We start from the raw sequence: 21,079 nt of genomic DNA on the forward strand, positions 1-21,079 counted from the left end.
AAAAACTCTATATAACGAGTAGTTTCATGGATTTAATGTGAGTGTTTATACTGCATCATATGAACCAGGGGGCTGGAAATAACTGGCTCTTCTCCAGCTGTTTTAATTACAACAGCTTTGTAATGAGGCCATACATTGATTGGAAAGTAGGTTGAGACAGTGAAACTCACTTTCATGCCAGACGTCTGGAGGTATGAGATGGTAATATCTCAGCTGCTCTGAATTGAATTGGCAGGACAGAACCCAAGAATTCCGTGACATATTATCAAGCTTCAGTGCTATATTATTTTAATTCAGCTTTAAAGTGAGCTAAGATCAGGGTGAGTGTTACTGTGAATACTTTCTTCTTGCAGAGGACTTGAGATGTAGTCAGGGTTATGGGATTTACAGGAAAAGAGTACTTTTGGTAGCAGGACACTCACATGTTATGATAAAGATTCTTAGGGAATTTGAGTCTTCCTAATTGTAGAGGAGAGCTTAGAAAAAGCTTGGTTGCAGTGCTAGATTTTCTTATCTACGGCCTTTATTTTATATTTCTCTGTTACTTCTTTCCCTTTAAGGTATGCAAATTAAAACACAATATGCATGGGCAAACTCAATTTTAATACTTTTTTATTGTAGGACTATCATTTACTTTGGTAAATTTGTATCCCTGTTTAAAGTGCCTTAAAGCAATTAAAACTTAGTTTAAATTCAAGTCCTGTAAAACGTACAGAGTATAAGCACAAAAAAAAGCTGCATAGTTAAAATACTAGAGCAGGCGAATACATTCAGGATGCCAATTACTCAAGTATTAATAACACCAGATCAGTATTAAGGTTAATGATAAACAGTCAGCTTCATACAGCAGATCTAGAACTGTTGAAAATAGAAATACATTGTTCTTATCATTAACAAAAGACAGAAGCATAAATTATCACTGAAGAAATTTGTAGTATCAGTGTTTGTAACACATGCCATGAGTACTAAGGCAAATACTGTCACTTTAATTAATCTCTCGCATGCTGCTGTGAATCCAGCAAATCCATTATGTGGTCTCTCTAGATTCTAAGCCCCTTCAATCTCAGTGAGTTGGGTGAGTTGGTGACATCCATGCCTCTTCAAAATCCATATAAACAATCATTCCGAATACAATTTTGTTTGAATTTTTGTTGGAAATTTGGCACAAAACATTATAAAGAAATATGTCTGAGTTTGCATTTCTGTTTTTTCTGTGTACGGATGCCAGATCATCTACTGTACTTTGTATTTGCCGCTTTGTGTAGGAGCGGAGGACACTCACTGGGTATGGTAGAATTTTACTTTGAATATGCAGCCCTTATTTTGTCCATTTAATTTGAAGGAATACTAGTTGTACTCTGGCATAATAGTGACTTGTTACATGTGCAAGATCAAGAGCAAAACTGACATATAATATCTGTCAGAAGAGGAATTTGTTGTTATAAGAAACAAAATTAATTAAATAGCATTGAAATGATGGGTTGTCTCCTTATATTTGAATAATTAAAGAGGAGAATTTGACTTGGTATGGCTGAGAAAGTTGTACAGATACGTGTGGACACAGAAGAGACTGGCTGATTTTCAGTGGAAATTGCTGCTTCAAACCCAGTGGAGCAATATGGCTCAAATGTTGTTGGTTTGTAACAATGCTTTTAAAAATATGTGTATAATCATGTAATGGAAAGACATTTTACCTCAGTTGTTGCCTTAAAAATCAATTTAAAAATACCAGCCACTTCTAAAAGAAAATTCCTTTAAGAGCATATTTTCATGTCATTTATGCTGTTAGAAAGTGTTATTTTAAAATATATTTCAAGAAGTATGACAGTTGTGATATAAATCATTACAAGGATTCATCAGTCATTCTATGTAGGCAATATTGAATAATTAAGAGAATGAAATATGTATTTCTCATTTCCAGAAAGAGAAAACAAGTTCTCTTTTACAAAGGCAGAATATATTAAAGTGTAAAGTTGCAGTTTAATTTTTGCAATATTTGGTGAAATTCTACAAAACCACAATAATCGCAGAATCATAGAATGGTTTGGGTTGGAAAGGACCTTAAGATCATCAAGTTCCACTCCCTGCCATGGGCAGGGATGTCTCACTCTAGACTATATCTCCCAAGGCTTTGTCCACCCTGGCCTTGAGCACTGCCAGGGATGGGGCAGCCACAGCTTCTCTGGGCACCCTGTGCCAGCACCTCACCACCCTCACAGGGAAGAGCTTCTTCCTTAGATCTAACCTGAACTTCCCCTGTTCAAGTTTAAACCCATCACTCCTTGTCCTATCACTACAGTTCCTGATGAAGTTCCTTTCCAGCATCCTTGTAGGCTCTCTTTAGATACTGGAAGCTGCTCTGAGGTCTCCACGCAGCTTCTCTTTTCCAGGCTGAACAGCCCCAACTTTGTCAGCCTGTCTTCATACGGGAGGTGCTCCAGCCCCTGATCATCCTTGTGGCCTCCTCTGAACTGCTGCACCCGGAGTATAAAACTAGTAGAAGTTAGGCTTCTTGGAATCTCAACTCGCTTGCTCTTCTCCCTTTCTTTTAAAAGACTTGTATGGTTTTATTGTATTAATCAAAGTACTTAGTAAGATTTGTGGTTGTAGCAGGATACAGGCTGTGTAAGTCCATCTATATTTCCAGAGCCTGTTGGAAACGAACTTTGGGTTAATCTGCTATCAGTTAAGGTTTGATGGAAGGAATACTGCAAGATCTCCTCATTACCAGCCTGACTTCAATGTCGGGGAGAGTTTTCTTTTTAGTGTGTAAACATCCTTCATCCGTTGCTGCCAGGTGGAGATCAAAGCGCAATGAAACAGACTTTTTCCTTAAGCGAGGGTTGTCCTTAAAGAAGGAACCTTCCCATTCTTTAATGACTTCATCCACTTTTTCTGTCCTGAAACAACAGAGCAAATGTATTTATGATCCTTTAAACAATATGAATTCTCCATCTTCAGGGCTGCTGAAACTGCATAATGAAGTGTCAGGTTATTTTAGATGGGTACCGAGACTCTGGAATTTTTGTTTTGTTTTTTTTTTTCCACAGGTTCACTCTCCAGAAAAGCCAAATAAAGGCTGAGGGTTCATTATATTCTTGGGTTTGTACTTTTAAGTAGACATGGATACAAACCCACTGCTCCAAACACATCAGGCAGTTTGTTTCCAAGGAGAAAGTTTGGAATCCAAGCTCAATAGTGGGCAGAATTCGTGCATCTGAAAGCCTTCAAAATAGGGAGGAGAAAAATGTAGTTCAGATCCAAACCTCAGAATGCAGATGTACATTAAAATCTGCAAATCTAACTAAGGTGATCAAAGCTGATGTATGAGAATGGGCTGGGAGTGTGCATGCTGGCATTAATTTTAATCTGAATTTCTGCATGTTTTCAGCAGCTGATCACAGTTAAGTGTTGGTGACACAGGACACCATAGTTAGCTTTAAATGTAACGTTAAACACAAGTCTGCCCAAGAGCTTAAAGAGCAGCAGGGGAAAAAAAACTTATGAGGCAAACTATTAAAGTAATTTAAGGTGAATAACACATAGTAACAGCCCTTCACATGCTGCTTAGGAGCCAAGTTCTCTGTTCCTCGTTTGGTAGCTGGTGAAAAGTAGGAGTTTCCAAATAGCAAGTCAGAGCAGCCAAGCCTGAATTCATGTGCATAAACATGCCCAAGAGGGACTTTGCAAACATGGTCTGGGCTCTTTTGCTTTTAGCCTTAACTACATGAATTATTATAGTTTCATTCTTAGCAGAAATAGAAATTACAGCTCGGAAGCATCATCATGATATTGTTAACTTAGGAAGTAAATGCCAATAAAAAGAACTTTAAAATTTAATGTATTGTTAAAACATGCTGTTCAATACACCTTCAAGAGCAATCACTGTTCTTCTAGAGCTTCTTGGCTGTATGGTGTGATAACATACTAAGTAAAGGACAGGTCAGAGCTACTGCCCACCATTTACTTTCAATTGTTATTCTGTTAAACTCATGTTTATCTTACTGTACAGTGCCATGAGCTTCAGCGCTTCCCTTTGTAATGTTTCCATCTAGGATTGCTTGTTTTGTCAGCACTTCCACCTTCTCAGTTTCATGCTTCTTTACACCACCTGTAAAAAATCATAGATATACTGGGCAGGCCACAGGACCTAGAGGTGTTTTTTGTCCTGCTGCATTGGAAGAAGATCCTGTTGGAATATCCATCATTTGTCAGCAGTGAGTAACTTCATTTAGGGCCATAATTCCTTAAGGGGCAAGTGTCTAAAAACTCACTTGCAGGCAGCGTAAAGGCAGTCTTGCTGGTGGTGGGCTTTTTGTCATCCTTCTGCTCAGCTGTACAGCAGCGAAACCTGCAGAAAGAAAAATCATGACAGTCTCCTAATAATAGTGATTTTAACCCAATGCTTGTCATATGAATTGCTATGAAAAATGTGAGAGCCCCAAGAAGTTGTGTTTGAGTGATGTAACTCTTTGTTGGGATTTCTCATTCTGAGTAGAGAGTTGAAGAAAGTGACAGTTTTTAGTTTGTTGTGTGCTAGGAAAAATTATTTGTTAGTATTGGTACTGAGTTGTGTGTATTTTCACAGTTGTAAGCATTACATTTGAAACTGACTGCCCTGCTTGGAATCTTCTTAGGCAAAAGTGTGAGTGAGGTTCCTGGACTGAAACTCTCCATTTGCTGTGGGAAGGTCTGAAAGATTCAGAATTGTGTGTCTCATTTTGTTAAGATTCTAGTGCTGAATGTGAAATGCGCTATTTTAAGCATTTTGCCTTTTCCCTATCCTCCTTGTTGCTTATATCTACATTGCTGCCTCTCTTGTGTCTGCCTTCTGAAACAGCGGTATGTGTGCTCTGGGGAAAGGGCAGGCAGGATGAGTTACCACCAAAGCAAAATGGCACTAGGAGGCAGATCCTGATGTGTGCCTTCACATGCTTTGAGTGATGCTGAGTAGTATGAACTCCCATGTGTCACGTGAAGAAACAGGAACTCCTGTCCCAGCACTTCATGTGTGTGGACTTGCTTCATCAATACTCTGAGGCAAACAGAGCCCACAGCAGGCAGCTCATGGGCTACAAAGTGTACAGCAGCGTGCAGTGCCTCGAGTCAGGATGCACTGAGCGCGCTGTTACCTGCAGTGCACTGTGGAGGTGCTCTGAGTGCCAGGAAGTGTGAAAGCAACAACGAAGCCATTTTAAAGGATTTTATAGGGTAGTTTTGTGATGATTGATTCATGTATTTACAGTTCTGCTGATTAGTTCAATGAGAAGTTCTGAAATGGAAGATCAGTTAGAGTACTTTTCCTCTGAACAGTACCTGTTCTCTTCTTGCTCCAGCAGACTGCGATATGTTGCTATTTCTTCCTCCAGCTTCATCCTGGTGTTCAGGAGAATTTCGTGTGCCTGAAGCTGTTTCTCAATACCTCTTCTCATTTCCAGTAGCTCTTTCTCCAAGCATTCAACCTCAGATTCCAAGTTTTGTAGTTGCATATGGTACTGCTGCTCTGTGGCACGCAGCGAACGTTCCAAACCCCTTTCCTGTGAAATTTAACTCTTTAAAATTTTAAGATTTATATGTGTAAAGATGCTGTATGGACTTTTCTTTAGCAATCTGTGTATTTTTACATCAATTTCTAAGAATATTCTGTAGGAAAAGGAGTAAACCTTTCAAGAGAATACTTTTACTGAGATATTTTCCAGTAAAATCTGTAATAAAATTGGATGAAAAACAGTAAATGCGGACTGCTGTTGTTCCAGTTTTGGTTTTACCTGTATGATTAAAACAATATTCCTGTGAGCACTGTGTGAAACCTGGGCAGCCTGTGTGGTCTTGTATTACTGAATTCAATAAATTGCTGCCATACTTTATCATGAATGGATAGATATGGCCCACATATTCAAAACTAGTTCTAAACCTGGTGTGAATTGGTTAGGCAGAGTGATTGGGAGCTTGAGAACCGCGCATCATGCAAACCTGTTTGGCTGGCACGAAAACATGCAAACACGTGTCTGTCCTGTGGTACATGAACATACAACTGGGTTGTTGCTAGTTCAGGCTCTGTGTGACAAGCTGAAAGCACACCCCAAAGCTGCGTGTTTCTGTGTGTATTCTATTTCTGCAGTATAGTGGACATGATTGTTACAGAAACTGAATTGTGATGTAGTTTACACCAAGAGAAAAGAGGCATTTTTTCAGATTTCAAGTTTCATGTTATGATGCTTACCACAGCGTGGAGAGATTCGATCTCGATCTGCATGTGGTGCCACTGCCGCCTCGCTTCACAGAGTTCTGCTCGGGCTGCCTTTAATGCTTCTGCATCTTTGTCCATTCTTTTAATTGTAGCTTCTTCTGTCTACAGCAGGTACAAAAGACAGATGAGAATATTAAAAAATACATTCAAATAATGAAAATAAAATAGACACATAACAATATTTAGTTGGAAAGAACAGCTTTATAGAGCAGGAGCCGTTCGGGGTGCTTGCATGATCGTGGTTTTGCCTGACCTAGTCATCGATGAGGTTTGAGATTGTCAATTCTGAGTTTTACTGCAAGCGGTGAAGATGCCATAAGCACTTGAAACAAAACATGCTCTTCTGCATATTTTACTGCTTTATGTAGGTTCTTACAATGCCATCAACTCTTTAGTTCAGGTTTTACAAGACAAGTAGATTAAGTTTATTTTACCCCTATAACATACTGATGTGCTGTGTTTTTACCATGCCATTGTTTTGGTGAAGAATCTAGATTTGGCTAATCCACAAGTGAACACTGGATATTCTTTGCTTACCCTTTTTTGCCTGGGTACTGCAGAACTGATGTGACAAGATCATATGAATACACATTGGCTGCTTTGTACTAAACGCAAATACAAACCTGGTTTAGCTGTCTAGTTTACAGCCATTGCATTGCTGTGGGGCTCACCCTGACTGCAGCAGCAGCCAGGCCTGGGATGAAAATAAACCTCCAGGATTTCTGCAATACCCAAGAAGTAAAACAAGGTGATATAATACCTATTTTTCACCCTGAATTTCTTAATGCTTGATGGCCAAAAAGTGTTTGGCTGTTTTATTTCCAAGTTCAGTTGGGTTTTAAAGGTGTTTTGTATGTAAATCTGTAATAGCAGCATTGTGTGTTGATAACATTGAATCAGTCTGCATGAAAGATCAGACTATTTGCCAAGGAGTATAACACAGTTTTGCTGTGAACACTATAAAATAGTGTTCCCTGAATGGGTACTGTTTGCTTTAATATAGGTGCTAAAACCAGTAAGTTGTATATACATGAATTCTCCACATTGCCTTTGATGTGCACGGTTCTCTTCCTCTGGGATACCTCCATGGAGCTAGAGGTTACCATGCTACAGCATATGTCATCATTTTTTAAATCACAACACTATCCCTGCTGCAGGTACAGAAAACCAGCCAGATGAATTACATGGCACTCGTTCAGTGTGAATTTCATACCCTGAGCAAAATCTGCATCCCTGGCTTCTAGTTCACATCTTACTGCAGTAAAATCACAACCCTTCCCCGGCAATATGCTGCATTGAAAAGGAAATACTGTACCTCCGAGAGGCTGAGGGAGGAACTGTACAGAGCGGGGACGGCTCCTTGCTCTGGAGGTTGTATGGCTGTGTGGAGGCATTACCTGGGTCCTCGCTGAGGTGATGGCTTTCATCTGATCCCCGGTGGGGAGGGAGCGAGTCCCCCTCGCCGGGAGCCGCCGGGGCAGCTCCGCTCCCCCCCGCCGCTGCCCGGGCCTCCCCGCCCGTGGCGGGTCTTAAAGCGGCAGAGCCGGGCTTTCGGGGAGCGCCGGGGGGGCCGGGGGTTCTCACTCCCTTCTACACGCAGCTTCGAGAAAGCCAAGGGCTGTAACTTCTGCAGCGGGATTGATAAATGATGGCCGAAATGAACATATGCGATGTCTTTTGTTGTACTCTAACTGGGGGGTTTTATAACCTTACAAATACGAGGTTAAGAGAGACAAAGCAAAGGACAAAATTACAGCTGTGCAGCGTGAAAGTGCAGCCGCAAAAGGGACGGGAGCAGCTTCCCAGCAGTACCCCAGTGCTGGTGACAGTGCCGTTGGACTGGCCTTCACTGGGCAGTTGTGCACCACTGAGCACGTTACTGGGAATGTTACAGGATTTCCATCCTTGAGGGGTTTTGAGACTCAGTGGGGGCAAACCTTGGGTGACCTGATCCAGGGCTGAGGAGTGGAAAAAGAGCTGGGCTCCTGGACATCCTCTAACCCAGCCTTTCAGTGGTTTACAGGCAGGACACAAAGAGGGAGAGGAATCAGCATTGCCAAGGGGTTTGGCTCCTTTTCTGGCCTGTGCAAAGATCTGGTGAATCAGTGCTTCTAGCCAGAGCTAACTGCTGCCAGAAGTGCCAGGGTTCTGTCTGAGAGGCGATTCACAGACCCCTGCCATGGACAGACAGTGCTCAGCTCACAGAGTGTGCCGGCAATGTAAAATCTTGTACCTTTCCTTGCAGCTACCAAGGAGGACAAGAGTGGAGGCTGTCTGCTGTACTGTATTTTCCGTGAATTACTCCTCATTTCCTGGCTCACTGTAGCTGCTGCCTGATCCCAGCGACCTTGTTTGCTAAGAACAGCTCTCACCTATTTGTCGTTGTTTTTAGTAATGTGCAATACCAGATACTTAATAAAAACCCCTCCAGATTTCAGTATCACTAGACAGATTGCGTTTTAGGCTCCAAATAAGAATATACATCAGTGAAATTAGACAAAAAAAGGCAGTAACCTTTTACAAGATGCTTGTCTTTTTAGAAGTCAAAGTATTGTACCACTGGAAAGTTTCCTTGTGTGCATAAGGATTCCTTGTCCTTGGCTCTGTCTGCTGGCCCATGTGAAAGGATCCTGTGTTCTGATTTTATTTTTCTTAGCTGCCTGTTTTTCAGCTGACCTGGACTGAGATGAGAATCTTTTGTTGGTCACTATCTTTTCTATAAGTGGCTTAACTAAAATATTGACAGTGTTTTTCTTTGGTGTTATGAGAACAGTCACAAAACCATCAGGAATCCATCAAACCAATGTAAGATATTATAACTTAGGACAGTATAAACAGTAGGAAGAGCCCATGTATTTAAGCAACTAAGAACTTGAAATGTAATTTAGAATCTTCTTTTATCTTTGCATCGCAGTAGCGATTGTTTAAGGTTTGCTTTCAGCTCTCTGGGACTAAGAACATGTACTTTCCAGCAGGCAGAGTCAAGGTTGCCCAGTGGCCAGCAGTGAGGCCAGAAAGGCTAAAGTCAGAAATACAGTATGGAGGTCTGCAGGGATGTTGGATTTGGTCCCAGAAACCAAACTTTATGCATCAACAAACATCTATGGCTGAAGTTTCACATTACCAGGAGCCAAACATTTGCCAGTTGATACAATTTTTAAAAGCTTTCTTAAAAAGACATTATCTCTAATGCTTTCTTTTTCCATCTTTTTTTTTTCAGGTGTAAAGAGAACCTCTGGCGACGAGATCTTGAAGGTAGGTGGGTGCAAGCATCCATCTTTATTGGTATTGATGTAATTTTGAATTTTAGCTACTTCAATGTTCATATTTTGTTATAGATGTTGGATTTTAGTTAACTTTAGAGTTCAGACACAAGAGTTGTTTGGATCCTGTGGTACAGTTTGATAATGCAATAGTGATTGCAAGGTGCTTTCGTTCACTGTTGTTGCTTTCTCACAAGATGAGCTTGAGTGGTTTCTGGGTTTTACACGCATGGAATCTGCACTCCAGATGTTAAATTTGGGATTAATGCATGTGTAAATAAACTACAAGATTATTCAGTGGAAATCTATATTGAATGGTATAGGGAATCATGATTTTACGGCAATCACAGTCATGGTCCTTGAGGTATGTACTTTATTTCGTATTTCTGAAAGTATAAATGTCTTTGGAAGAAGACAATAAAAGGGACATGTTTTTCTCCTCAAAATGGAGATGCTGTCAATAAGGGGGAAGATGATACGGCTTCAGGTTTTTCACATAGGGGAAAAAAAATATGGGTAGAAAAGAAACATGATGAATACTGTCCTGTTTTAGGAAGAGAAAGAATGTCCTTCAGTCTCTAATCTTAAAATTCCTCTCTAATTGTACTCTGGGATTGCAACTGGGATTGCTGTGAAGTTGTTCTTTGATTGTTGTCTTGATGACTTTGGTTTTTATTGGTTTGCATCAAGAAGCAGAAAACTTGCCAGCAGTGGGGTTTACAAAAGGCAGAATGGAAGCACAGCATGAAAACTGTGCTCCCGTTAAACCTCTGCTTTGGGTCAAGCCTTTAAGGAATGTGGTAGAATGTGCAAAACGTTTGTATTGTAGAGAGACTGCAATCTGCATGTCAGAGGCCACAGGAGCTTCTTTGTCTTGCCTGAGAATCACACAAAAATCGCCATTTTGGGTTAAGAACAAAGGCTCACGTGTACGTTGTAAGGGAATTGTATTTTGGTTCATAGTTTTGTTTTGGGTGAGATTCTTTTGCGTAGTTATTTGAATTGGTCATCCGCAAGCCCATCAGGGTTCCTGAGATCATGTTGTGCTCCCACCAGGTGGCACCCGGGGACATGGAAACCCACCATCCCCTCTCGTCTGCCTGGTCTATTGCAAAACCTCTCAAGCTGGTTCATGCCTTTAGTCCCACATTTAAGCAAGGTTTCTTTATTCTAGCACTGGATTAATTTCTTTAAGTTCTTGGGGAGTGCTGTATTACACACATGGTGGGGTCAAGCAAGATACCCAGTGGAATGGGAAATACAGAACAGGGGCAGCAGTCCAAAGTGAAAAATAAAGGGAGACTAATCTACTAAAGCTTGTTGCGTCCTTTTTATTAGTCAAGAAATCTGGAAAATGAGGTTAGAATAGCAAAATTATTTTGTATATTAATTGGTAAAAATGATTAAAAAGCCCATCTCATTAAATGTCTGATGTGTGCTCCATATGTCGTTATTAAGCAAAGAATTGATGATATATTTAAAGAGCACTGTGAAAATACAACAGGTCACACCAATAGGCTGAAGCAGAAAATACATTGCGTGGTGGCTAAGAATGAAAGTGCTGCAGGCTTTGTGTTATATGAAAGAATCTTAGTAAAAAGCCAACTATTTTTTATCACTTCATACATAAGAACAAAATCATGTATCCATTTTGTCTTTGCAAAGTCGTTGAGTGAATGGATCTTTTGCAGTAGCAGATTGTGCCTTATACCTTCTCTTCAACTTCCTTAACATGGGATGCAACAACTTTTCCATCTACCACCTCTTCGACAATTGTCTTGATCTTTCTAGTTTTGGTAGGATCTAAACATCATAAAGAAAATAAAACAGGTATTTTTCAAGGTATTTTTCAAAGTGTGAAAGATGCTAAACCAGAGCAGCACACATACATGAACAGTTACAGTTTTTCTTTCAAAGTGGCTTCTTGTTACCACAAACTCTCTCATGTACTTAAACGGAATAGCATATTATTTTATTTATTTGAATGACTTTAGAAACAGTTTAATTTAATCAAGTTCTACCTACCCTGAGAAGAATCCAGTGATTGAGTTTGAGATTTGCACCCTGTCAAGGATGAGCTTTCAAATGTAACTCCCTGTCCTGAGTTCCTGAAAGTGAAACAGAGACACACAGTACTGCAGCAGGTTTGTCAGGTCAGGAGAGATTTTCACGTTGGCACTGGTGGTTTTTTTTCAAATACTGAGCAGAATGGTTCATTCTCCCCAGTCAGAGGGCATCTGTGTCGTTTCAGAAGCATTGGATGTGCCTTATTGTCTTTTGGTGAATGTGCCCCCTGCGTTTACCTTTTTTGTCCTGAAAGGATATTGCTGCAGGAAATATAATGGATAAATGGCATCTGTAAGGAGTTGGCCTAGATGACCTTTGAAGGTCCCTTCCAACCCAATTCTATGTTTCTATGATTTAATGTAAAGGAGTTACTTACACAAACTCGCCATCCAGCAAGCGGCGATAGGTTTCAATCTCCATTTCCAGGCGACTCTTGATGTCCAGGAGTTGTTGATACTCTGCGTTCTGGCGCTCCATATCAGCCCGGACCTGGAACAGCTGAGACTCCAGGTTCCCAATCTGAAGCTGCATTTGTGAAAGCTGGGCACAGTAACCTCCTTCTGTTTCTGCTAAAGTGTCTTCAAGGGATTTTTTCTGTGTAGGAGGATATTAAATAATCTTTGAGGAAAACAAATTCTTTACAAAGACAAAAGCAATAGCAGTAGTTTAATGGGAGCAGCACAGTCCCATTACTTAGAGATTTTGGAGTCTTTTTTCCCCTTGAAATATCAATTTGAAAACTTGCCTTTGCTGCTTCACTGAATATGAACATAAAAGTTCATCTGCTTTATAGCATGCTACTTGAAATCCAATTACAGATACTACTGCTATTCAAGAACTAAAAGAATGCAGGCTTTAATAGGAAATAAATACAAATCTTAAATCCTATAGAAGAGTGTAAGATCTGACACCTTTGAAGATGGAACGTGTACTCTCTCTAGCTAGCAGCTTCCTTAGAACATACCATGGCAAGCTGAGATTGTAATTCAATTTCCAAGCTCTGGAGAGTCCGTTTTAGATCTGTGATCTCACTCTTTCCTGACTGAAGCTGCTCAGTGTTGGTGGAGATTTCCCTTTTCAGCTCCCCGCTCTGAAACGACAAGGAAGAACAGTGTAATTTTAGTGTTTCAAATCTTTAGCTCATTTGGACATACATTTCACTGGGTTTGCTATCTCTGGTGGTTACTTTTTCATTGAACCATGCTTCAGCCTCTTTACGATTTTGCTCTGCGATGACTTCATACTGTCCCCGCATGTCATTCAAAAGCTTGGTCAGGTCAGTTCCTGGAGCAGCATCCATTTCAACGCTGACTTGGCCAAATGCACTGCTTTGGATGCCCTGGAGCTCCTGGAGAGATTAAAAATAACAAAAAGTTTATGTTACTAAGATAATAGTTCTACCAAAAATATATGTAATACAATTCTGTTTCAACAAGATTCTGAAGGTTGTGTGCGTATTTGACTTAGTACTAACACCAAAGGAGCAGCAAACAAAAGAAATAACGAAACCAGGGTATTCCCACTGGCATAAATAAGGGAATAATTTGCTATTTCACAATTCCATCTGGCTTGTTACAATCACAAAGAAAAAGAAAGTACTTCTTCATGGTTCTTCTTGAGATAAGCCAGTTCTTCATTCAGGCTTTCAATCTGCATCTCCAGATCGGCTCTTGTCAAGGTCAGCTCGTCAAGAACTCTGCGCAGACCATTGATGTCGGCTTCCACGCTCTGGCGAAAAGCCACCTCATTTTCATACCTGGAAGCACAGCAATTAAATATGACTTTTTATGTGGTTAATGAGGTCAAATGCAAAGTATTGCTATTTACTTCTATAGCTTTTAATATGAAATTTTAATACATGTAATTATTACAATATTGTTTAAGAGTTATGTGAAAGTATTCTACGAGGAAAAAAGATTTCTAAATACAAAATAATGATTTCCTTAAAATATTAGTAAGTTTTTGTAATATTAAGACACGCTTACTTGAGTCTGAAATCATCAGCAGCCAGTCTGGCATTATCGACCTGCAGAATGATTCTTGCATTGTCAATAGTTGCATTAATGATCTGGAATACAAAGAATGTTCAGGGAATGCTTCTCTAGCCCAATGACCTTGCAGCTCAGGGTAGCTTTTTACACAACTGCCATGCTAAACACACGTTTAGACTTTGGGATCTACAAGAGTTTGTAGACCTGGATTCCATCACTGCCTTCTCCTTCTGCACAATACCCCTGCATTATGATAGAGATGATTACAAATTTGGTACTGTAGAATAAAGTTCCTCTTGGTTTCTGAAAGGAATTTATTATGTCTATCCAAACTATTATTAGTTGAATTACAAATGTAAGGATACGTTAAGTACATGGCTTTGCTACCTTGTTTCGGAGCTCTTCAATGATAGGATAATATTTACTGTAATCATTCCCAGATCCAGGGGTACCAGTGCCAGGGCCACTCTTCTCATACCACTCGCGGATTTTGCGCTCCAGCTCAGTATTGGCGTCCTCCAGAGATCGTACTTTGTCCAGATAAGCAGCCAGGCGGTCATTGAGGTTCTGCATCGTTTCTTTCTTTGAGCCAGAAAGAAGGCCACCATCCCCAGCACCAGCACCACCAAACCCCCCTCCAAAACCAGTTCCTGAGCCACTACCAAAGCCACTTCCTAACGCCCCACCAAAAGCACTGCCTAAGCCACTGGCATAGCTACCACCTAAACCACTACCAAAGCCTCCACCAAAGCCGCTGCTTAAGCTGCTCCCAAAGCCTCCACCTGAGCTACTCGCAAACCCCCCACTGAAGCCAGAGCCTGAGCCAAGCATAGAAGCAGCACCAAAACCTCCACCAGCTCCACCACCAAAACCTCCACCAGCTCCACCGCCAAAACCTCCACCAGCTCCACCACCAAACCCAAGCCCGCTGCCACCGAAGCCTGCTCCACCACTAGAACCAGACATCCGCAGAGATCCCCCGCCAAGTCCGCTCCGAGAAGAGAACTGCCGGGATGCACCGCTTGTGCGCACAGAAAGGGCCATGGTGCTTGAGGTGCTCTGCTCTGCTGGGTGAAGCACACGGTGTGGAGCAGGGCGCATTGGAGAGCACTTGGACCTTTATACAGGAAGGCAGTGGGTGTTTCAGGAGTAGTCCCCGCCTTTTAGGAAGAGCTTGAATTCTTTCTCTCTCCCACTCCTCACTTGGAGGGGAAGTCAGTTTAATGTGTCCTGACCAAACTAAATGATATGTGACATTCTAAATTGCCAATGGGAGTGGAAGTCTGATGCCCTCCAGGTGTTTGCTGTGTGAGGGGAAATGGGTGGAGGAGAGCAAAGATACCATGATCATGTTTTGCCATGTGCAATGGAGGGTAAAATTTTCGCATTTAAAGCCTTTCTAAGTAATGTCTTTGGCGTTACATATTCATTACTTTCTTGGTTTGGGGCTATTATTCCAGGAGTAAGATTAAGCCAGTGGTGTGATCCCTTTCATATCATCCTTGCCAGTGTGCATGTCAGAAATGCTTTTCTAGTCATAATACGTTTCTGGCATGAATCTCTGCCACATTGGTGCTCCCTGAATGTTTGATAAGAAGGGAGAAAAGTGATGAGCAGAAGTGTGTGATAAGGCATGTGGTCTGCAGGTTGATCATTAATATGAAAACAAAAATAGACGTGATTATACCCAAGTTAATTTGTGTTTTCTGCACTAAACCTTTCATCATGGAGATGTCTCTGTGTAATATGCAGAGCCTGTACTAACGGTTCACACTTCTGAGCTGGGAACTTCCCATTGTTCCTTCTGAATAGTTTGTCGTGATCCCAAACTCAGGCAAATTGTTTCTGTATTTTGTGCTTTTTATAATATAAATCTAAAGCTCAAATACAGCTCTTCTGGGTGAGGGTTTAGGCATGGAAACCCTTCAGAACCAATATACCTTTTGTTTGAAGTTATTTTGGTAAACAGAGAATTGCTTTTTCATTGTCCCGGCTTAATTATATCAATGCATTTGTTAACTGAACTGTTTTCATTTCAGTTCATCCCCATCCAGAGCATGGGTGCTTTTTTGGGCAGAAATGCATTATGAGCAGTAGATCAAAGGTTTAAGTAAAGCATTTATGTAGAAGTAAATTGATAGCCCGGTATCAGTGACTCATGAGAGTGAAAGCAAAGCATTATTTCCTTTGGCAGGTGTTTCTGTACGGTAAATAACACACTGGGCAGGTGAGATTTCAAAGGAAAGGGTTTTGTGTTTATGTTGTCAAGAGGAAAGTGTGGAGTCCTTGGAGTGAGGAGCTGGGTGAGGCATCAGGAGCCTGCCCGCAGGGGATAGGGGACCTGCAGGTGTGGAGGGAAGGTTGAACCGAGTTGGTGAACCGAGGTCCTTTCACTGCTGAACTGGAAGACAAAAACAGTCTTATTGGTAAAATACCGGTGCTTGCTCTAGCCCCTGGGGATATGAACATTCACAGAGACTGAAAAACAATAAATAGGTTTTCCAATTTCTTGATTTCATTTTAATGTATTAAGAAATGCAAATTGACACTTTGTGGTTATTTAAAAATCAGTTTTTACTGAAGTGAAGCTGCATTACATTTGAATGGTAGTTCAAGTACAGAAAAAGGGCACTGAATCAACGTTTGAATGCATTTTTTAAAAACAAATCTGTATGTGCTGGTACATAAGAAAAAAACAGATTGCTAAACTTTGGGTCACAATTAAACTAGCATCTTAGTGTATCATCTCTATCTGGTAAATTCCTTTTGTTTTGAGGGGGTGTCCATCAAGGTTTCAGAAATAGCAGCTCTCTTCTAAAAACTTCTCATTTATCCATATGTTGAAAGTGTGAGAAAACTCAAGGCACCGGTTGATGAAGTGAGCTGTGTGAAAACACAAGGGAAAAGTTCTCCTCGTACATAGAGCCGAGCCTGTGACAGTCTCCAGTTTGCTTAGCACAGCAGTAGATTCTGTCCCGTGTTTTCATCTTATGACTCTTACCATCTTCGGTGCTTTGGAACTCCACCAGTGAGTGTTGTGTTGGTATTTTTGTGAAGTCTATTTAGATGATTTGAAAAGCTCTGGTAAACCCCTGCTAGAAGGCATTTGACTTTCTAGTTTTTACTGAGCAGATTTTTAAATGTAACTAAAAACCTAACACCTCAGTTTTTCTCTTTCTTAGAAGCAGGTACACACTGAGAGCATGCTGATTTGTTTTTATCAATGTATTTAGTCACTATGTAAGTAAACCCAAAATCTTGTACTTTGTAACTTACTGATTTTTATTAACACTCCCACACACACACAAAAAAAAAAAGAAATTGAGATGTCATAGTTTGGCTTTTCAACCCTTCTGTTTTTTAGGGAGAATTGCATTGGATTCTTTATACAGGTCTGTCTTTTAGTTTTGATATCAGCTCCGTGACGTTCCAAGGCCATCTCCTTTCTGCTGGTGCCATTTACATTTTCTCCTCAAACTCCTTGACCTGAGAGGAGACCACCTTGCCATCAACCACCTCTTCAACGATTGTCTTGATCTTCTTAATTTTACTTGATTCTGGTAATGAATTTGAACAGAGAATTAATGCAATGCAGTCTCCATTGACAGAATAACATAGCTGTAATAATCCCAGCAATGAGAAAATAGATAAAGGCACCTTTTCAGTGCGCAGGTACAGTGAAGTCACCTTTTGAGGTACCTACAACATGAATGCTCTTCCTCTGAGCATCCTCTGTGTAACCCAAAATACTGTAGTGGACACTGTGTTGAATATCTCTCTATCCCTCCTGATAGTTTTGCTTGTTTAGCACAGAGCTGTAGGCCTAAAACCTAGGAATTGTCTTACCCTGGAATGGGTATGTTTGCTGTTAACCTGGATTTCTGTAATCCCTGTAGTTTATCAGTTCGTGGTTGATTCCACTGGTTCCACTGGTTGATTGTTTGCTCTGAAACTGTCTTGTTTTATTTATATCAGGCTACTTAGTTCCATAACATTTCAACAGGCAGCCATTAAAAGATAAGGAAGTTGGTGTAACATACCTTTCTCAGCCTCTGCTGTAGATACATCCACTTGGAAATGTCTGTTCAAATAATAAATTAAAAAATATAAATAGATGGCACCTAGCATACTGCAGAAACCTCCTTGTACACATCCTGTGTGTTTGATCAGGACAGGTAATATCCTTTCATCAAGACATTTAACCAGGTGTTTAAATGAGCTTTCTCTGTTAAACTTGCTAAGTTTAAGTATAAGCTATAGGTGAACTTAATGTGCAGGCTTCTTTCTGCAGTGCTGTGACTTCAGCTCATGCAGATATAGCCAGAACAGGTTCACACTTCCACTGTCCGGGACTGCAGACAGTGTTTGCAGTGTTCTTTGCTGTCCCATGAACCTAAAGCGATAAGCAAAGTGTGAGTGTTTCCTCACCCGATGTCCTCTCCTTCCAGCAGCCGGCGGTACGTGGCGATCTCCATTTCCAGGCGAGTCTTGATGTCCAGCAGTACGCTGTACTCGTTATTCTGCCCCTCCATGTCAGCTCGGAGCTGCCTCAGTTGGGCCTCTAAATTGGCAACTGTTTCTTGTATTTGGGCTAGCTGATAACTGTAACGTGCTTCAGTTTCAGCCAGAGTGTCTTCTAAAGCCTTTTTCTACAGCCCAGGGAGAGAACAGAGATGTATTATTCAAGAGGATACATTTTTGTGTTAACATAACATTTGGATTGAAAAGCCTCTTGGTTTCTATATTTACCCATGTAGCAGTCTACTAAACACAGTACTTATTTCAAGTAAACTCTGCCATTTACCATGTTAAGCTGGGACTGTAGTTCCAGCTCCAGCCCCTGGAAGATCTGTCTCCGGTCAGTGACCTCTCTCCTCTGGGCTTGCAGCTGTTCAAAGTTGATCGCTACTTCCTGGTTCAGTTCTTCTGTCTGAAATGCAAAACCAGAGGGACTGCAAACCACACCTAGACATGGCTGGGGCTCTTGCTGATGTGTAGGTAATCGACCTTACCTGCTTTTCAAACCGTTCTTTGGCTTCTTGACGGTTCTTTTCTGCCATTTCTTCATATTGCTTTCTCATGTTTTCCATCATAGTTGCGAGATCTATGCCTGGAGCAGCATCCACCTCTACGTTAACTGAGCCCCCCACTTGTTTGCGCAGTCTGTCAACATCCTGCAGCAAGGAGGGTTGTATTAGCATAAGCCACAGGGAACTTTCTATCCGAATTTTGGAAGCTGATTATAATAGTGCCATAGGTCCATTCACAGGGATACTATTTGAATAGGTACGTACATTTTGATGTGCTAATCTGAAGCTGAATTCCACCATAAATGTACTATTCGTTCAGATTAACTGGGAAGATTTTCCTGTTCCTAGTGAGTCTGACCTTATTCATGCGCTTAAAACACGTCTCCCTGACAGTGTTCAGCTGTCCTCACCTCCTCATGGTTCTTCTTAAGGAAAATCAGTTCTTCATTCATCCTTTCAATCTGGGACTCCAAGTCAGATATTGTCAAAGTCAAGTCATCACGGACGCGTAGCAGGCCGTTAATGTCACTCTCGACGCTTTGCCTGAGCAAGAGCTCATTCTCATACCTGTAAAATAAGGCTTGTTTTGTCAACATGAAAATGCAGCTGTTGGTGTAAATGAATCAGTAGCTACTGCACCCTTCCCTGTAAGTTTTTTCTTTTTCATGAATAAGAGAAGCATGAAAGAATTTATGAAATGATCATGGAACTTACTTCAGTCTAAAATCATCAGCAGCCAGTTTGGCATTATCAATCTCCAGAACAAGCCTTGCATTTTCCAGTTGTGCGGCAGCAATCTGAAAAGGGGTGGATGAAAAGTGATGAATCTTTGCACATAAATGCACACTTGATCCATTTCTGGAAATAAATACTGCATTTGGTCTTCATCTCGCTTAACTTTAGCTGTCTGTTAGTCCTCTAGGTTTAAGCTGAGTTCCCTCTGAAGTACATAGAAGGAATTAGGGTTCTCTAAAAGACAAATTATCCTGTCATAAATAGGTATATAAAACGGTTGGGATGAACTGGTTTTTGGAAGGGGTCTACCTTCAAAGGATAGGAAAAGGAACTGGTGAAAGGTGCAAGGGGAAGATTTAAGGAAGTTCTTTGGAAACACAGTCTGACAAAGTCTGATTCATTGGAATCACAGTCTGACTTCCTGTGGGGGTAATTCATTGTTTATAGCAGGAATTCACTATTTCAAGTAGTGAGCTCTCCTTTTTTCTGAGCCTTTGGCATTCTTTTCTAAAAAACCCCGCTTCGGAATTGACAGGTGCTAAACTAGATTTAAATATGTAAATCCCACAAGGCAAATACAATTAGTTCATTTCCATTCAAAGAATTTCCCTGTATGAGATTGCTCACATCTGCAGGCATGTATCTGATATTATGGATTATGTAAAATCTGACACTAATTTGTATCTGAGCAAAGTAAAGCATTTGTTTTTCATAGTTGAGAGAGCTGCAGTTTGGGAACGTACATTCTCTACAGTAGATTATTATTTACCTAATAACTGTAATTCATTGATTTAAGGATGGCTGTGTGATATCTTACCTTATTCTGGAGCTCTTCAATGGTTTTGAAGTATGAGCTGTAGTCATGCCTTATGTCTGTGGTGTTCTTCTCATACCACTCCTTGATCTGCTTTTCAATCTGGGAGTTCGCCCTTTCTAGCGAGCGCACCTTTTCCAGGTACGAAGCCAAACGGTCATTTAGGTTTTGCATTGTTGATTTCTCATTGCCGGTGAGCAGCACATCATTGTCACTAATATTCAGCTGGAAGTTTCCCCCGAAGCCTTGCCCGTAGCTGGTGCTGCTGGCTATACGGGTGCCGTAGCCGCCAGCCCCCCCATAGACACTGGGTGCCTGAATCCTTTGGATGGTTGTTTGCCGGGAGGTCAACCCACTGATGCTGGGTGCTGGGGGCTGATAGCGGCTGCTTGTACCCCACTGGGAGCTTCTGGTAGAGAACGCCATTGGGGTTCTTTGTCTTCTGAACTGGAACAGCTCAGTCAGCACAGAGAGCAGCTGCAGTGAAGAGCAGTGTGTGCTCTGTAAACCTTTATACTGTGTTGCAAAGAGGAAGCACAATAGTTACAAACCCCACCTCTGTTGACACACAATGCAACCGGTGTCAGCGCAGTCTATTGCCCCCACACTCCATATGAAGTACCGGGGTTTTCAGCTGTTCTCTGTGTTTGAGAAGAGCTCCCCAGGTAGTTTGGCTTGCTTTGTTATCATTTGGAATAACAGATAAAGCACAAATAAACTGTTGAATCATTTATAACAGTGTACCTGCAGCCATACCCTCTGTAGTCCTTTTGAACAAACAAGCTGATTCTTACACCCATCTGCGGTGTATGAAATCAAAATGAGAGTTGACTATATGTGACAAGAGACTTAAAATATTTATATGTGCAATTAAGAATATATTTCTGTTGAGTAAGAAACAGTTTGGGCCTCAGGATAGCCTAGGACAG

At 41.1% G+C, this 21,079-nt stretch overlaps 3 protein-coding genes across 6 annotated transcripts; all 3 read right to left on the bottom strand.

The window, feature by feature from the left end:
* Positions 1–2,028: 2,028 nt before the first annotated feature.
* Positions 2,029–7,812, bottom strand: KRT222 (keratin 222). Of its 3 annotated transcripts, none has more exons than XM_057406044.1 (6): positions 7,566–7,812; positions 6,224–6,345; positions 5,317–5,537; positions 4,275–4,351; positions 4,006–4,111; positions 2,029–2,900 (listed from the first exon to the last, which is right to left on the bottom strand). In XM_057406044.1, exons 1-6 carry the CDS (start codon positions 7,675–7,677, stop codon positions 2,687–2,689), a joined length of 852 nt encoding a protein of 283 aa, XP_057262027.1. In that variant the 5' UTR covers positions 7,678–7,812; the 3' UTR covers positions 2,029–2,686. The 3 variants fall into 3 exon arrangements, with proteins under 3 accessions (XP_057262027.1, XP_057262029.1, XP_057262028.1); XM_057406046.1 differs by having other exon boundaries at positions 6,224–6,352; positions 7,566–7,804; XM_057406045.1 differs by having other exon boundaries at positions 6,224–6,352; positions 7,648–7,759.
* A 3,012-nt stretch (positions 7,813–10,824) lies between these two features.
* Positions 10,825–14,934, bottom strand: KRT12 (keratin 12). Of its 2 annotated transcripts, XM_057406042.1 has the most exons (9): positions 14,468–14,932; positions 13,959–14,419; positions 13,566–13,648; positions 13,180–13,336; positions 12,767–12,928; positions 12,545–12,670; positions 11,957–12,174; positions 11,539–11,621; positions 10,825–11,316 (listed from the first exon to the last, which is right to left on the bottom strand). In XM_057406042.1, the coding sequence occupies exons 1-9, from the start codon at positions 14,670–14,672 to the stop codon at positions 11,219–11,221; spliced, it is 1,593 nt and encodes a 530-aa protein (XP_057262025.1). In that variant the 5' UTR covers positions 14,673–14,932; the 3' UTR covers positions 10,825–11,218. The 2 variants fall into 2 exon arrangements, with proteins under 2 accessions (XP_057262025.1, XP_057262024.1); XM_057406041.1 differs by having other exon boundaries at positions 13,959–14,934.
* A 2,039-nt stretch (positions 14,935–16,973) lies between these two features.
* Positions 16,974–20,686, bottom strand: LOC130597481 (keratin, type I cytoskeletal 20-like). The gene is made up of 8 exons (XM_057406043.1): positions 20,154–20,686; positions 19,316–19,398; positions 19,012–19,168; positions 18,584–18,745; positions 18,376–18,501; positions 18,000–18,220; positions 17,612–17,652; positions 16,974–17,128 (listed from the first exon to the last, which is right to left on the bottom strand). The coding sequence occupies exons 1-8, from the start codon at positions 20,574–20,576 to the stop codon at positions 17,031–17,033; spliced, it is 1,311 nt and encodes a 436-aa protein (XP_057262026.1). The 5' UTR covers positions 20,577–20,686; the 3' UTR covers positions 16,974–17,030.
* Positions 20,687–21,079: the final 393 nt, after the last annotated feature.

This window comes from Pezoporus wallicus, unplaced genomic scaffold, assembly GCF_028554395.1.
Source record: "Pezoporus wallicus isolate ANWC-B61680 ecotype Strahan unplaced genomic scaffold, APGP_CSIRO_Pwel_v1 contig_14525, whole genome shotgun sequence".
Lineage (NCBI taxonomy): Eukaryota > Metazoa > Chordata > Aves > Psittaciformes > Psittacidae > Pezoporus > Pezoporus wallicus.

What these genes read in the sequence shown, in the direction of transcription:
- KRT222 (XM_057406044.1), bottom strand. Translation starts at nt 7,677, where the DNA reads ATGAAAGCCATCACCTCAGCGAGGACCCAGGTAATGCCTCCACACAGC. An exon ending in CCTCCCTCAGCCTCTCGGAG is followed by an intron (nt 6,346 to 7,565) that starts GTACAGTATTTC and finishes TGTAGACAGAAG; the next exon opens with AAGCTACAATTAAAAGAATG. An exon ending in GAAGCTCATGGCACTGTACA is followed by an intron (nt 2,901 to 4,005) that starts GTAAGATAAACA and finishes CTGTTGTTTCAG; the next exon opens with GACAGAAAAAGTGGATGAAG.
- KRT12 (XM_057406041.1), bottom strand. Translation starts at nt 14,672, where the DNA reads ATGCGCCCTGCTCCACACCGTGTGCTTCACCCAGCAGAGCAGAGCACC. An exon ending in AAGCATGGTTCAATGAAAAA is followed by an intron (nt 12,671 to 12,766) that starts GTAACCACCAGA and finishes TTGTCGTTTCAG; the next exon opens with AGCGGGGAGCTGAAAAGGGA. An exon ending in ATCACTGGATTCTTCTCAGG is followed by an intron (nt 11,317 to 11,538) that starts GTAGGTAGAACT and finishes TATGATGTTTAG; the next exon opens with ATCCTACCAAAACTAGAAAG.
- LOC130597481 (XM_057406043.1), bottom strand. Translation starts at nt 20,576, where the DNA reads ATGGCGTTCTCTACCAGAAGCTCCCAGTGGGGTACAAGCAGCCGCTAT. An exon ending in GCTGATGATTTTAGACTGAA is followed by an intron (nt 19,169 to 19,315) that starts GTAAGTTCCATG and finishes CTTATTTTACAG; the next exon opens with GTATGAGAATGAGCTCTTGC. An exon ending in TACAGTCCCAGCTTAACATG is followed by an intron (nt 18,221 to 18,375) that starts GTAAATGGCAGA and finishes CCTGGGCTGTAG; the next exon opens with AAAAAGGCTTTAGAAGACAC.